This window comes from Hemitrygon akajei, chromosome 31 (assembly GCF_048418815.1).
Source record: "Hemitrygon akajei chromosome 31, sHemAka1.3, whole genome shotgun sequence".
Lineage (NCBI taxonomy): Eukaryota > Metazoa > Chordata > Chondrichthyes > Myliobatiformes > Dasyatidae > Hemitrygon > Hemitrygon akajei.
The window spans coordinates 18,001,532-18,016,657 of record NC_133154.1 but is presented as its reverse complement, the minus strand read 5'-3'; the positions used below and the strand labels follow the sequence as shown (position 1 = coordinate 18,016,657).

The window sequence follows — 15,126 nt, the reverse complement described above, 5'->3', positions numbered from 1 at the left end:
TTCCAAGATAAAAAATGGTCAATTAGAAACAAAGCTTGACAGGCAAAATTCTATTGAATCTTTTATTTATTATCAAAGTACATAAATGTCATCATATATAACCCTTGTAGATACACTCAATAAATCCATAATAGAATAATAACCATAATAGAGTCAATGAAAGGCCATCTCAATTTGGATGTTTAACTAGAGTGCAAAAGACAACAAATTGTGCAAGTACAAAAATAAATAAATAATAATAAATAAATAAACAAATAAGCAATAAATATCAAGAACATGAGATGAAGAGTCCCTGAAAGTGAGTCCATGGACTGTGGGAACATTTCAATGATGGGGCAAGTGAAGCTGAGTGATGTTATCCCCTTTGGTTCAAGAGCCTGATGGCTAGGGGGTAATAGCTGTTCCTGAACCTGACGATGTGAGTCCTGAGGCTCCTGTGCCTTCCTCCTGATGGTATCTGTGAGGAGAGAGCATGACCTGGGTGGTGCATGGATCCCTGATGATGGATGCTGCTTTCTTGTGACACACTTCTTGTAGATGTGCCCAATGGTGGGGAGGACCTTACCTGTGATGGACTAGGACACATCCACTATATTTTGTAGGATTTTCCATTCAGGGGCATTGGTGTTTCCACACATCTATAGAAGTTTGTCAAAGTTTTATGTCATGCCAAATCTTCGCAAACTCCTAAGGTGGTAGAGGGGCTGCTGTGCCTTCTTAATAATTGTACTCGTGTGGTGGTCCCAGGACAGGTCCTCTGAAATGATAACACCATTAAAGTTGATGACCCTCCCCATTTCTAATCCTCTGAAGAGGACTGGCTGATGGACATCATGGAGGGAAGTTGGGAACTTACAGCCAGAGTTCCCTTGATGACCAGTCCAGATGTTGCCTGTCTAACTCCTTCCATAAATGATCCCATCTTGAATACAGAAAAGATAAATGGTACTGCAGCACGAATGTATACAAATATGTTCAGAGCTCACAGTACCCTGCACCATTACTTATACCATTAAGGCATTGTGCTGGCTAAACTTTTGTAACTTAGGGTTTATTCAGGTAAACCCTGCAGATTGCATTTGGTGTTTATTTAATCCTTTGGTGTCATGCACATACAGTGTGGTAAAAGAAAAACCCTGTTTATTATTTTAAAGGTTTTTCCAGACTTCCTGCGGACTCTTCATAACTTATTGAGTGGTACCACATTGTGCATCTGGGATTACATACAGTGGAGAATGCTAATTATCACTTCTAACTGAATTACATTTGAAATTTAACAGCACATTGTGTTTATTATTTGGATAAATGAAAGTAGTGTTTATCTCCTTCTGGTATTTTTTAATTTCTTTCCTGAACATCAAAGACAAATTAAGTTCTCAATCTCTTTCAGCTCTTCGCTCAGCCCAGTCTCCAGCCCCCAAAACAAGCCCTTCCCCATCCCTTAGCATGGAAAGTATTACAGGGGACTCTGCAAAGTCTACTCCGGAACTACACAGAAAATTTGAAGATGGTCCTGCTATGGCTGCCAAGAGCCCAGAGGCAGCCTGCAAGACTCCAGTAGGAGTCGGTGGGGCTCCAGAGGTGGTCATTGAGACTGGTGGGAGCCCGGAATCGGCTAGCAGAAGCCCATCTGACACCAGCAGGATTCCAGAGACGGCCAACGAGAACCCAGTGATGGCCAGTGAGAGTCCAGAGTCAACTGGCGGGAGCGCGGAGGTGGCCAGTGGGAGCCCAGCGACCAAGGAGACTACCACAGCATCCAGTGAAAGTCCAGCACCATTCAGCTACCACCGACCTCCACCTAAGCCACCGTCAGCCCCTAGTCCTGTGCCGTCACTTTACCCATCCTTTGAATCAAGCAGAGTAAATGCTGCCAGCACAGATCCTCAGTCAAAGGTAGGTGTGGAGGTGTTGCACAACCTTGCGTACATTAAGTGAAAATGTTCAGCTCATGTGAGAGAGCCAGAGGGAATTTGTGAAGGAGGCGTCATGCCTGATGAAGCTGGTTTCGTTATTTACTTTGGGTGGAGAGATGACCAAAGGAATGTCAGTGAATGCAGAAAGTGTTCTGCTTAGTAAAATACTTGGCTACGGTGGACAGCACTGGTATGGTAAGCAAAATTATTGAACTGTCAGGCAGATGCTATGTGCCAGAAGGCAGTTGGGGTAATGAGCAGGATGTGACTCATGGTCTGCTGTAAGGATCTGTGTTGTACCTGTGTATTAACGCTCTAGTGGATGTAATTAAATTGCATCTAGGTTTGTTAATGATACAAAATTAATGGCATCGTAAAGGTGAACAGTTCTAAATTACAGAGGCACTGCTAGGTGAAGCAAATAGGGAAACTGTAGGAATTGGATTTTGCTAGCCGTGAGCTCAACTACATTCCTGTCACAGAATCCTCTTATTCCACTTCCATCTCTGCACTGTGTCTGCTCATCAACTGCTGAACCTTTGCTGCACCCACTGACTGTTCTACCACGTTCCTGGCCAGCCTTTGCTTGTCACATCCCAGCTAATACTGTACCTGAACCCCCACGTTCATAGACCCTGGATCCTGTCATTTATCAGAGGCAAGTTCCTTACTGAGTGTTGAGCTGTCTCACCACAGGTTCTTCAAAGTGAGATTAATAATTTGTTTTTAGCCAGTATGGACACAACAGTCTTTGTTTAAAAAAACTAATTCTGTGATCCATCGGTTGCTGCTAATCCATTCAAGATCTTGCTTCCATTCTATGCCTGTCTCCAAACTCATCCACTTCAGATCTGATGAGCAACGTTTTGGAAATTATTTATTGGTTGAATGACTCAGAAAATCAGATGCCTGATTGTCAGCCCAATCCAACACTATACATTTGGACTTGTTCTTAGTATCCAGGTGCCACTCCCTGTGCTACCTTTGCATGCAGCTTCTATATGTATGAAGGTAATGCTTAGAAGAAAGGATTGCTCTAGACAAGGGATTCCCATGCACTGGACTCCTACCATTAATCGAGAAGTCCGTGGACCTCAGGTTGGGAACCCCTCTCTATACTGAGTTCAGTTCCAACTATTCACTGAACCTCAGTGTGGTTTTTCTGGTGCTGGCTGGAAGTAACAAGTTTACTTGATGTGGTTCACCGTCGAGAATGTCAGAACATTGGAATGCCATGATGAGTGGTCTTAGCAGGTTTATGAGGCAAAAATCTATTGAAGCACTAATGGTAAACATCCAACACACAGCCAGAACTCTCTCTCCCTTACGTTATTCCCGCTAACTTTGATCAGGATTGATTTTTTTTTTTTTTGCAGTCATCTTGCAAAGAAAATCCATTCAATAGAAAATCTTCCCCCGCCGGAGGAACTGCCCCACACAGGCCACGGAAAGGGCCAAAGCCAGCTCGTCCACCAGCACCCGGCCATGGATTCCCACTGATTAAACGCAAGGTAGGTACCAAATCAGGAGTTTTCAGCCTGATGCCAATAAACCTTTCCCTTTATCTTTTCTTAATGAAGCCTGAGCAGATATTTCTTCGTGCTTGTCAAGTTTTATCAGTGTCATGTTCCTGGCAGTGGTTTGTGGAAGGTGTAAAACACTGACAAATGTTCTGTAATGTCAGCATATTAAAGCTTTTCAAAGTTTTTGTTTCATTATTCTTCACTGAATACCCACTACTAGTCATCCAGACTACAGCAAGCCAAACTGAGTGCAGGGTAATCACCATTAACTAACTAAATACTATCTGTGGCTTTGTGGTCATATACTTAGGAAGGTGCAAGTCACAGTGTGATAACAGTCGGGAAATAATCTCAATATACTTAAGCACATTTATCAGTTTGTGTACAGTACTGTGCAAAAATCTTAGGCACACATATATAGCTAGGGTGTCTTAAGACTTTTGCACAGCAATGTATTAATTTTATGTATTGCACTGTACTGCTGTTGCAAAAAAAACAAAATTTCCTGATGTATGTGAGTGATGATAAACCTGATTCTGATATGGGTTTCTATTGTGGACTGAGAGTGGGAAGGGGGCAGGGAGAGGGGAATCATGGTTGGGAAAAGGGGAGGGAGCAGGAAGCACTGGAGAGACGTTCTGTAATGATCAATAAACCAATTGTTTGGAATCAAATGACCTTGCCTGGTGTCTCAGGCTGGGCATATATGCACCTGTGCCACCCCCCTCCCCACCTCTGCCACCTGTCCCACACCCTTCCAATGACACTCCACCCTCACCAGTCCCAACATCCTTTGCTCCTGCCAGATTTACAAACACTCCACGTTGGCAAATACATCACTGTGCAAAAAGTCTTAGGGACCCTAGCTATATATATGTGCCTAAGACTTTTGCACAGTACTATACCAGCCTGATCCCTGACCTGAGAAGGCAGCACAATTATTAAAGCTACTGCCTCAGTAGCACTGACCAGGGTTCAATTATGATGATACAACCCTTATTGGTAGAATCTCAGGTGGTGACGAGAGGGCGTACAGGAGTGAGGAGTGAGATATGCCAACTAATGGAATGGTGCCGCAGCAACAAACTGGCACTCAACGTAAGTAAGCCGAAAGAGCTGATTGTGAACTTCAGGAAGGGTAAGACGAAGGAACACATACCAATCCTCACAGGGGGATCAGAAGTGGAGAGAGTGAGCAGCTTTAAGTTACTGGGTCTCAAGATCTCTGAGGATCTAACCTGGTCCCAGCATATTGATGTAGTCATAAAGAAGGCAAGACAGTGGCTGTACTTTAATAGAAGTTTGAAACGATATGGCATGTCAACAAATACACTCAAAAACTTCTATAGTTGTACCGTGGAGAGCATTCTAACAGTCTGTATCACTGTCTGGTATGGAGGGGCTACTGCACAGGACCGAAAGAAGCTGCAGAAGGTTGTAAGTCTAGTCAGCTCCGTCTTGGGTACTAGCCTACAAAGTAGCCAGGACATCTTCAGGGAGCAGTGTCTCAGAAAGGCAGCATCCATTATTAAAGACCTCCAGCACCCAGGGCGTGCCCTTTTCTCACTGTTACCATCAGGTAGGAGATACAGAAGCCTGAAGGCACACACTCAGCGATTCAGGGACAGCTTCCCCTCTGCCATCCGATTCCTAAATGGACTTTGAAGCTTTGGACACTACCTCACTTTTTTGAATATACAGTATTTCTATTTCTGCACATTTTTAAATAATCTATTCAATATACATAATTGATTTACTTGTTTATTTATAATTAAGTTTTATTTTATTTTTTTTCTCTCTGTGCTAGATTATGTATTGCATTGAACAAATTTCAAGTCACATGCCGGTGATAATAAACCTGATTCTGACCTCAGGTGCTGTCTGCATAGAGTTTACACATTGTCCTTGTGATGACTTGGGTTTCCTGAGTTCCAGATTCCATATGGTCCACTGTAGATTGCCCCAAGTGTGTAGGATGTGGGGAGAATGGACTGGGGTTGTGTAGATGGATACCTGATACGCAACGTAGATTCAGTGAGCTGAAGAGCTTATTCTTGTGCTCGATGACTCTGCATTTCTTTTTGGACAAGGCTGAGGTTCCTGTATTTGAGGTCTCTATGTTTTCCTGATTCAAAGTGACACTCTCCTGTTCCTAATTATTGACTTAATGTAAACCGCTGCCTACTTCACTGGCTATGACATCCCCCGATGCAAAGTGTGCAGCCTACACTTGCTGTCACCACTTTGTAATGCTACTGGAAGCTAGATTTAAGCTGTAGATACTGGAGAAAGACCTAATGGATCGTCTTCCACTCCCTTGTGAATGCCCAAGTTAGTGGGGTCTTTCATTCACTTTGTTGTTGTTGTTATTATTATTCTGTGCATTTATTGAGTATGTCCACAAGAGAATTGGGTCTCAGGATGTATATGGTGACATATATGTACTTTGATAATACATTTACTTTGAACTTTGAGTGACATGTGCAATCTTCCATTCCTCTGGAACTATTCCAGAATCCATGAATCTTGGTTGATCCCCTCTTTTAGAACAGTGGGGTGTAGTCCATCTGGTGCAGGTGATATATCTACCTTCAGACCTTTCTGCTTCCCAAGCACCTTCTCCTTAGTAATAGGAACAGCACTCACTTCTGCCCCATGACGTATTGCTGGTATCTTCCACAGTGAAGACTGATGCAAAATACTTAACTCCCTCCCTCTGCCATTTCTTTGTCTCCCCACACCCCCCCCCCCTTATTGCTACCTCTCTAGTGTCATTTTTCACTGGTCTGATAGTCACCCTTGCCTCTCTTCATCTTTGAGGCATATCTATCCTCCGCCTTTTGAATTGTCCCCACAAACTTCAGCTGTTATTTTTCTGCTGTCATCCCTGTTAGTGTCTCCTTTCAATCAACTTTTGCCAGCTCCTGTCTTATGCCTCTGTAATTCCCTTTACTCCACTGTAATACTGATACATCTGACTTTATCTTCTTCTCGAACTGCAGGGTGAATTCTATCATATTATGACCACTGCTTCCTTGGGGTTCCTTTACCTTAAGCTTCGTAATCAAATTTGGTTCATTGCACGACACCCAATCCAGAATTGCCTTTTCCCTAGTGGGCTCAACCACAAACTACTCTAAAGAGCCATTTAGTAGGCATTCTACAAATTGTCTTTTAGAATCCAGCACCAAACTGAATCCCAATCTTTTTGCAAATCGAAAACATCATAACATTGCCCTTTTTACATGCCTTTTCTAGCTCCTGTTATAATTTGTATCCCACTTCCTGGCTACTATTTGGAGGTCTGTATTTAACCCCCATCGGGGTCTTTTTACACTTTCAGTTTCTTAACTCTACCCACAAGGATTTGACATCTTTCAATCCTATGTCACCTCTTTCTGAGGATTTGATTTCATTTTTCACAGAGCCACCTCATCCATTCTGCCTACTTGCTTGTCCTTTTGATATAATGTGTATCTAAGATGTTTTGCTCCCAAGCCACACCATGATGCCCACAACGTCAAACCTGCCAATTTCTAATTGCACTACATCATCATCTACCTTATTCCATATATTGTGTAATTCAAACACAACCACACTTCTCAATTTTGCCCCATGTTGTACTCCAGCTTATCCCACTGACTGCAATTTTGTCCTATTATCTGTCTGCCCTTCCTCACAGTCTCACTACACACTGCATCTACTTGTGTACCAGCTGCCCTGTCACTCTGGTTACCATCCTCCTGCCCCCCCCCCCGCCCCCATGCACCCCCTCCAATTAGATATTGGTACACCCGCCCCACCCCACCCCACCCCGGGTTCAAGTGTAACCCATCCTTTTTGTACAGGTCATACCTTCCTCACAAGAGATCCCAATGATACAGAAATCTGAAACCCGGCCCCAATTCCTCAGCCACACATTCACCTGCCAAATCATCGTTTACTTACCCTCACTGGCATCTGGCACAGGCAGCAATCCAGAGATTACTACCCTGGAGGTCCTGCTTTTCAGCTTTTTGCCTAGTTCCCTATTCTCTCGCTTCAGGACCTCCTCCCATTTCCTACCTTTGTTGTTGATACCAATATATACCACAACTTTTGGCTGCTCACCCTCCCCCTTTACAATGCTGTGGACCCCATCCAAGACATCCCTGACCCTGGCACCTTGGAGGCAAGCACTTGGAAGTGTCTTTTTAAGTCCACATAATCTCCCGTCTGCTCTTCTGCTTATGGAATCCTCTATTACTGCACTCCTCTTCTCTTCTCCCCCTTTCCTTCTGAGCCACAGAGCCAGACTCAGTGCCAGAGACCTGCTCACTACAGCTTCTCCCTGGTAGGTCAAACTCCCCCCCTCCCCCCCCCCAAGCAGGATCCAAAGGATGTAAGAAACATCCTGTCCACGTCTATTCTAAATTCTATTGTATTTCTTTATTTTACTTTAAATGCCTGCAGGAAAATTAATCTCAAGTTGTATGTGGTGACGTATGTACTTTGATAATAAATTTACTTTGACTTTGAGATGGAGCCTCTTTGAAACTAATTTGAGAATGAATAAACTTTTCAACTGATCCACGACAAATGAGTAATGTTAACCTGTACTTCAGGGTAGGGATTCACCCTCCTCGAGATCTAATTTGTTGACTTTCCTGATCTATGGTCGTTGTCGTGTGATTTTTCAGGTACATGCTAATCAGTACATTCCAGAGGAGAGTATCCAAGGAGAGTTGGAACAACTGGAGCAGCAGCTTGACGAACTGGAACTCCGCGGAGTTGCTCTGGAGGAAAAACTGCGCAACTGTGAAAACGGTGAGTTCGGCAAACCCTCGTTGAACTAGGAAAGCTAGGAAAACTAGGAAAGTGCTTGTGTTTATTTGCACTTTGAAGGATAGTAGAGAGTCCACTAGAACGAAAGTTACTGCAAAGTAAGGGAATCTGGGCTGCTTGTTTCTACATGTCAATCTTGAGCAACATGATGACCAGACTTTATCTGATTTGAATTAGAGGACTTGCATTGGATCCGTCATGGGGATACATCCCCTGCTGTACTGTGACCTCATAGCCTGACGGGGCCTCAGTTTAACACTGCACAGAACAGTACGACGTTTTTTTTTGACCAGCACTGATTTAACAGCCTACATTTGTATGTTCGTTTGTGAATGGGGGGGGGGGGGGATCTCATTGAATCCGGTCAAATATTGAAAGTCCTATTAGATACAATGGATGTGGAGAGGATGTTTCTTACAGTGGGAGAGTCTAGGACCAGAGGGCACAGTCTGAATATAGAGGGACATCCATTTAGCACAAATTCAGAGGTAAGAAAACTGTCATGGCTGAGACCAAAAGGTGGCAGCAGTTTAGACCCCAGGTTAACTAGTTCCTACCCATTTCAAGCAGCTGGCACCACATGCCTGTGCTTCAGTTTTTGCTAAAACATCTCCACATGGAATTCTTTCAGATATCTTCTTGAAGCCACTTGAATAACATTCAAAGCCACTCCTGCAAAATAGGAATAAGTCTCATTGCGTGGAATACACAGGAGAAATTTATACAGCCCCTAGTTAATTATCAGCTCAAATACTTTGTCACTGCTTTCCCTCATAACAAACTCTATGAACTGATAGCAGACTAGAAGATCTTATTTAAAACTCTTAATTTAAAGTCATAGTGATGGTTCTGAAAGCCACAGGGAGATTTTCTGAGCTGAGTATTTTCAAAGATACAACCAGATCATTATTCAGTTCCTCAAAAGTGACTGGTAAGCATTGGTGCTGGAGATCGAACTGTGTTTAACCCCTGTCATTACGCCATTTTTTTCAACCTGCTTGGATGATAGCTTCCTCCTTTTCTTTAACTCTGGTGCTTCGTTTCAGTTGCCAGATCACCTGGGACTCTTGAAAGGGAAAACTGTCACAATCCATCGAGAACACACATGGGTTCTTCCCTCCTTCTCTTCCCCCCCCCCCCCCCAGCTTTCTCTGTTCCACACTTCAGATCCTCAAATCAAAAATAATTATCGTTCAGCCAAACGTCTGAGGCCAAGGTGCAAAACATACACAGCACATTCAAAGTAGCAAGCACACATACAGTCATGCAAAAAAAATATAGCCTAAGCCCCTGAGTGACATGTCCCACAGATTGACGGTGCAGTTCCCGGCAGTGCGCAGATGAACACACGCATTCAATCCATCTTGTCATTCCATTGATCAGACACTGGGGGACAGCACCAACAGGAGAGGCCAGCCCCCAATCGAGCATGGTTGCCACGCCACACTCCCCACGGTGTCTGCTCTCATTGATTAGTATTAGAGGTCAGCAGCACAGAAACAGGCCCTTCAGCCCATCCAGTCTGTGATGAACCGCTATTCTGCCTAGTTCCATCGACTCTCATGAACCGCAGCAGCAGGCAAGCCTGTGGCTTGAGGCCTTGTCCTTGCTACAACCGACGCCACACAGCTCCCCCGCCGTCTGTCGCACCACCAAACAAGGGAAATGGGCCTGTGGCACCTTACATCATCAATGTCCAACAGAGTCTTGTGATCGCAAGAGAAACGTTCAAAACAATCACCCGCGGTTACGCTGCACGCCACCTTCCTGTGGCAGGCCGCAATTCGGTCTCCACCAAGTCCAGCTCCTCTGCCTACAAGGAGCTGCAGTACCCAGAGTTCTTGGAGTCCAGCATTGTCTTGCTAAAAAAAAAATACATTTAAAAACTCACCTTGGCTTGGTGCCTGAGAGACAACTGGGTCCAAAAGCACCACCATCTTACCCCAGTACCCTTCTCTGCCCCCACGCCCCTCACGATTACACCCGCTATCTCTTTCCACACAGCTCAGAGAAGCCCTTGACTCAGTGCAACCACTGCATATCCCCCATACTCTGTTGCAGCCCGGCCTGCATCCCCTCCACCTGGGCCCCTGTTTGTGGAGCTTGAGGAGGTAGGCATAGTGGGGAGGGAAGAAGGCTTGTCACAGCGTCTGTCAGAATGCATTTTGTTCCCATCTCCAGATGATGATGAAGATGATCTTCTGGTCGACTGGTTCAAATTGATCCACGAGAAGCATTTGTTGGTTCGCCATGAATCAGAGCTTGTCTACACGTGAGTTATCGGCGTCTCATTGTGTGGGGATCAAAGCCTGCATCCCAGCACAGTTCTTTCTGAATGTTTCCAGCTTCCCTTTTCCCACATGGGCTAAGATTTACCTCCCCACCCTCCTCTTCTATCCCTCCCCTAGGTTATCGTCAGCATTTCACCCCCTGCGCCACTCCCTGTGCCCCTTCCCAGCTCCTCTCTCCATACTGTCCCATTTGTATTACTGAGTGATCTGGTGATTTGTTTTTTGACAAGCTGTTGCTAATACAAGCAGAAATTCTTGAGTCCCCTTCCCATTTGCTGACATCATAATCTGACACCCATCTTTACCCCCTAGCTTTAAACAGCAAAATCTGGAAGAGCGGCAGGCAGACGTGGAGTACGAGTTGCGCTGTCTTCTTAATAAACCAGGTGAGTGCCCGCGGCGTGCCGGACCCAGGAGCTTCCTTACCACCAGTGGTCCCCAACCACCGGGCCGCAAAGCATGTGCTACCGGGACGCGAGGAAACGATATGATTTGGCAATATGAAACGATATGAGAGTCAGCTGCACCTTTCCTCATTCCTTGTCATGCCCACTGTTGAACTTGAACGCATGCGAGGTCATTATGCACAGAAAGTCATTACCCACGTGAGGTCATCAGTCGCCTAAACGCAGTAATACCGTAGCGCCAGGGATCGCTGGTCAGCCTCGGGTAACCGGCTGCCTCGCACGCCCAGCGAGAAGTGCCATTGCTACTGGCCTGGAGCGCGGACAGATGAGCGCCGCCTGTAAACCTGTTTAGCCCAGCAAATGCTCATGTGGAACCCGGTGCTAAAATATTTGCAAATGACCTAATTTGGGCTCAGGGTTTCATAAGTAGCAGAGCAGCTACCTCGCTGCAATCTACTGAAAATCATCCCTCGAGCCAAACTTTTGTCGGCCATAGATCCTATCTACCTACAAGAGGGGCAGGTGCACGCCCTGTCACACTCCTCGCTCAGTCGGTCGCTCTCTCTGGACTGTGACCACCGCGGGGGGTATGGGGGCCTTGGGGCCCTTATCTTGTCCTCTCTCTGGTGTGTTGCAATGATTTAATGTTCATACGAGGAAAATATGTGCTGTGTGTTTAACATCCAAACATTACTTAAAATGTTATGATGCTATTGACGTATAAGTGAGTTATAATTGAATTATCACTATATTCATACGAGGAAAATATGCGGTGTTTAATATTAAATTTGTTAGATAAACCCTTTTAGAAACAAAATTGAGTGTATTAGCCACGTATAAGCGAGTTATAGTTGACTTGTCACCTATATTCTGGTCGTGATTAACACCACCCACCCCTCCCCTCGTCAGCCGGTCCGCAAGAATATTGTCAATATTAAACCGGTCCGTGGTGCAAAAAAGGTTGGTGACCCCTGCCTTACCACAGTCCCAGCTGCCTGAGGCTGACCGTTCCTCTAACTGTCCCCACAGAGAAAGACTGGACAGATGAAGATCGAGCCCGGGAGGCAGAATTGATGCAGGAGCTGATTACAGTCATTGAACAAAGGAATGCCATCATCAACAGCTTGGATGAAGACCGACAGCGGTAATCTGCAGATGAATGTGGTTATGTGATGACAGGCTGTGGGAGAGTGACACAGCAAGGTGGAGCACAAGCCCCTCACATGTGGGGTACCCATTCAGAATAATTGGCTGATTGGCGTATTATGCCTAGCAGATGAAGATTAGGGGGTTATGAGACATTTGTGGAAAATAACCTACTGTGGAATTTAGGCATAGTTTAGAGCAGTGGTTCCCAACCTTTTTTTGGCCATGCCCCACCTAATCACCTCTAAAATCCTGATGCCCCCTGTGGTGATATATAATTCTTATTATTCAAAAAGTGAACTCCTATTCACCTGGAGGAAGCCTAAAAGACCATTAACTTGGTTTAAACAAGCTTCCAAAGAACATGGCATTCATGAAAGAGAAAAATAAAAGAACCAAAGGACTATTAAAGTTCTGAGGAAGAAATTACTAAGAAACTGTAAAAAAAAAAGAACATTAAGTGATATTAAAATAATAATAATGATAAATATAATAATAAAAGAGTATTCACTGGTAATAAAGAGAGAGAGCGAGAAAATAGAATATTGAAATATATGTGGATTGTCTCATATGTGGATAATAATAAATAAATAAAACAATGCTGATTCGTTTCTACAGCATACAAAGACAGATACACCGTTTAAAAGAGATGACGCAATGTACACACCTTCACACCACCAAGAACCGAAAGCTACTGCAAAAAGCAGCATTGGCGCGACCTCGTACGAGTTTCTTACGCGTTTGGACTTGTTCATTCGTTCCTTCCTACATCAGTCAATTCATTAATTTAATTATGAAAGCCATTTGATGGTTGTAATGATGGTGATACACTATATATACAGTACATACGCAATTACACATGTACATACACACAAGTATTTTTATGTATGCATACTGTATATACACATATGTATTAACTCACACACACACTCATACTCACACAGACTTACTAGAAAAAATTCACTGTTAACTCATTCTCGAATTGCCCCCCTTAAAAATCAAATTACCCCCCTGTGGGGCATATGCCCCACGTTGGGAACCACTGGTTTAGAGAGTGTCTTCATTTGTCTATATATGGTGGATACAAGGTAAAAGATATGAATATTTTGTAGTCGATTATTTTCTGGGGTACTGTATCGTAGAGTATATTTACAGTTCAGAAATAACCAGCACAGAATACAAAGTTCAAAGTAAATTTGTTATCAAATACATACTGTTTATGTCACCATGTACAGACCTGAGGTTTGTTTTCTTGTGGGCATACTCAGTAAATCCAATAACCATCACAGAATCAATGACAGACTGCACCCAGTGTGCAAAAGACAAACTGCAAGTAGAAAAATAAATAATAATAAGCGATAGATATCGAGAACATGAGATGAAGAGTCCTTGACAGTGAGCCCAGAGGTTCTGGGAACAGTTAAGCGATGAGGCAAGTGAAGTTATCCCCTCTGGTTCAAGGACTGGATGGTTGAGGGGCAATAGGTGTTTCTAAACCTGGTGGTGCGAGCACTGAGCCTCCTTTACCATCTTCCTGATGGCAGCAGTGAGAAGAGAAGACGTCCTGGGTGGTGGGGGTCCCTGATGATGGATGCTGCTTTCCTGCAACAGTGCTCCTCACTGGTGGGGAGGACTTTACCTGTGAAAGACTGGGCCATATCCACTACTTTCTGCACAAGGGCATTGGTGTCTCCATACCAGGCTGTGATGCAGCCAGTCAGTATGCTCTCCACCATATAACTATAGCTATTTGTCTGCATTTTAGATATCATGCCAAATCTTCTCTAACTTATAAGGAAACAGAGGTCCAGCCATGCTTTCTTCATAATTGCACTTGTGTGCTGGTCCCAGGAAATGAGAACGCAAAGGAATTTTAAACTGCCGGTTGCCTACCCCACTGGGTGCAGTCTGTCATTGATTCTGTGATGGTTATTGGATTTATTGAGTATGCTCACGAGAAAACAAATCTCAGGGTTGTATTTAGTGACATATATGGAATGTGTTTTGATAATAAATACCCTCTCCACCTCTGATCCCTGGCTCATGGACTCCTCCAGAAGTTAATTATCTGCTCCTTGCTGACATTGTTGTGGCTCCGTTTACCCAAACTTTCAATTTCCCTCCTATTTGCTGATTCGTCACCATGTTTGATTCGGCCAACAACAGTGGTGTCACCTGCAGACTTAAGTATGACATTGGAGCTGTGTTTGGCCACACAGTCATGAGTGTAAAGTTTCTATCTGGATGTATAGGTAGCAGATTGTTGGTTACAGATATTTGGATCATGCTTATGTTCTGTCTGTACATGACAGACAGAATAGTGGAGGACAATTTTCCTCAGTGGTTACAGGGGCACAGGCTTCTTGTGGATGACGGGCAAGGATCATAAGGTGAAAAGCTCAGGGTACCAGGGTACAAGCTGCCTGGAAGAGACACACGGGACAGTTGGGTACAAAGTTCTTGCAGATGATGGGACAAGATAGTGTGGAGCAGGCAGAGGATGGTGAGGTACATTTTGAGACGAGTAGACCCGAAAGGGGAATGGAAAATAAATTCTCATACAATTGTCTTACAGAGAGGAAGAAGAGGACAAATTGTTGGAAACAATGATTAAAAACAAAGGTAAGATTATTGTTTGCATTTAATGTAATGGGGGAGTGGTTTAACGTAGAACAATACAGTACAGGCATTTCGGCCCACAATGTTGTACCGAACTTTTAACCTACTTTCAAGATCAATCTAACCCTTTCCAACCACATCGCCCTCCACTTTTCCTGCATCCACATGCCAAAAAGTTTCTTAAATATTTTTAATGTATCTTAACAGCTCTGGCAGCATATTCCACGCACCCACCGCTTTCAGTGTGGAGGAAAAAAAACTTGCCTCTGACAAACCCCCACCCCATCCTTTCCTCAAATCACTTTAAAATTATTGCCTTTGCATATTAGCCATTTCTGCCCTGGGAAAAAGGAGATGGGGCTGTTCACTCTTACCTAATACTCTTACCACCTTGTGCATC

At 44.1% G+C, this 15,126-nt stretch overlaps 1 protein-coding gene across 1 annotated transcript in view; it reads left to right on the top strand.

Moving 5' to 3' along the window:
* Window positions 1-15,126, top strand: part of micall1a (MICAL-like 1a) — a 108,437-nt gene that overhangs the window by 88,526 nt on the left and 4,785 nt on the right. The window contains exons 9-15 of the mRNA XM_073033538.1: window positions 1,391-1,896; window positions 3,293-3,427; window positions 8,119-8,245; window positions 10,445-10,535; window positions 10,867-10,940; window positions 11,991-12,105; window positions 14,683-14,729. Coding sequence (XP_072889639.1) covers window positions 1,391-1,896; window positions 3,293-3,427; window positions 8,119-8,245; window positions 10,445-10,535; window positions 10,867-10,940; window positions 11,991-12,105; window positions 14,683-14,729 — 1,095 coding nt within the window. The remainder of the gene's footprint in view (window positions 1-1,390; window positions 1,897-3,292; window positions 3,428-8,118; window positions 8,246-10,444; window positions 10,536-10,866; window positions 10,941-11,990; window positions 12,106-14,682; window positions 14,730-15,126) is intronic.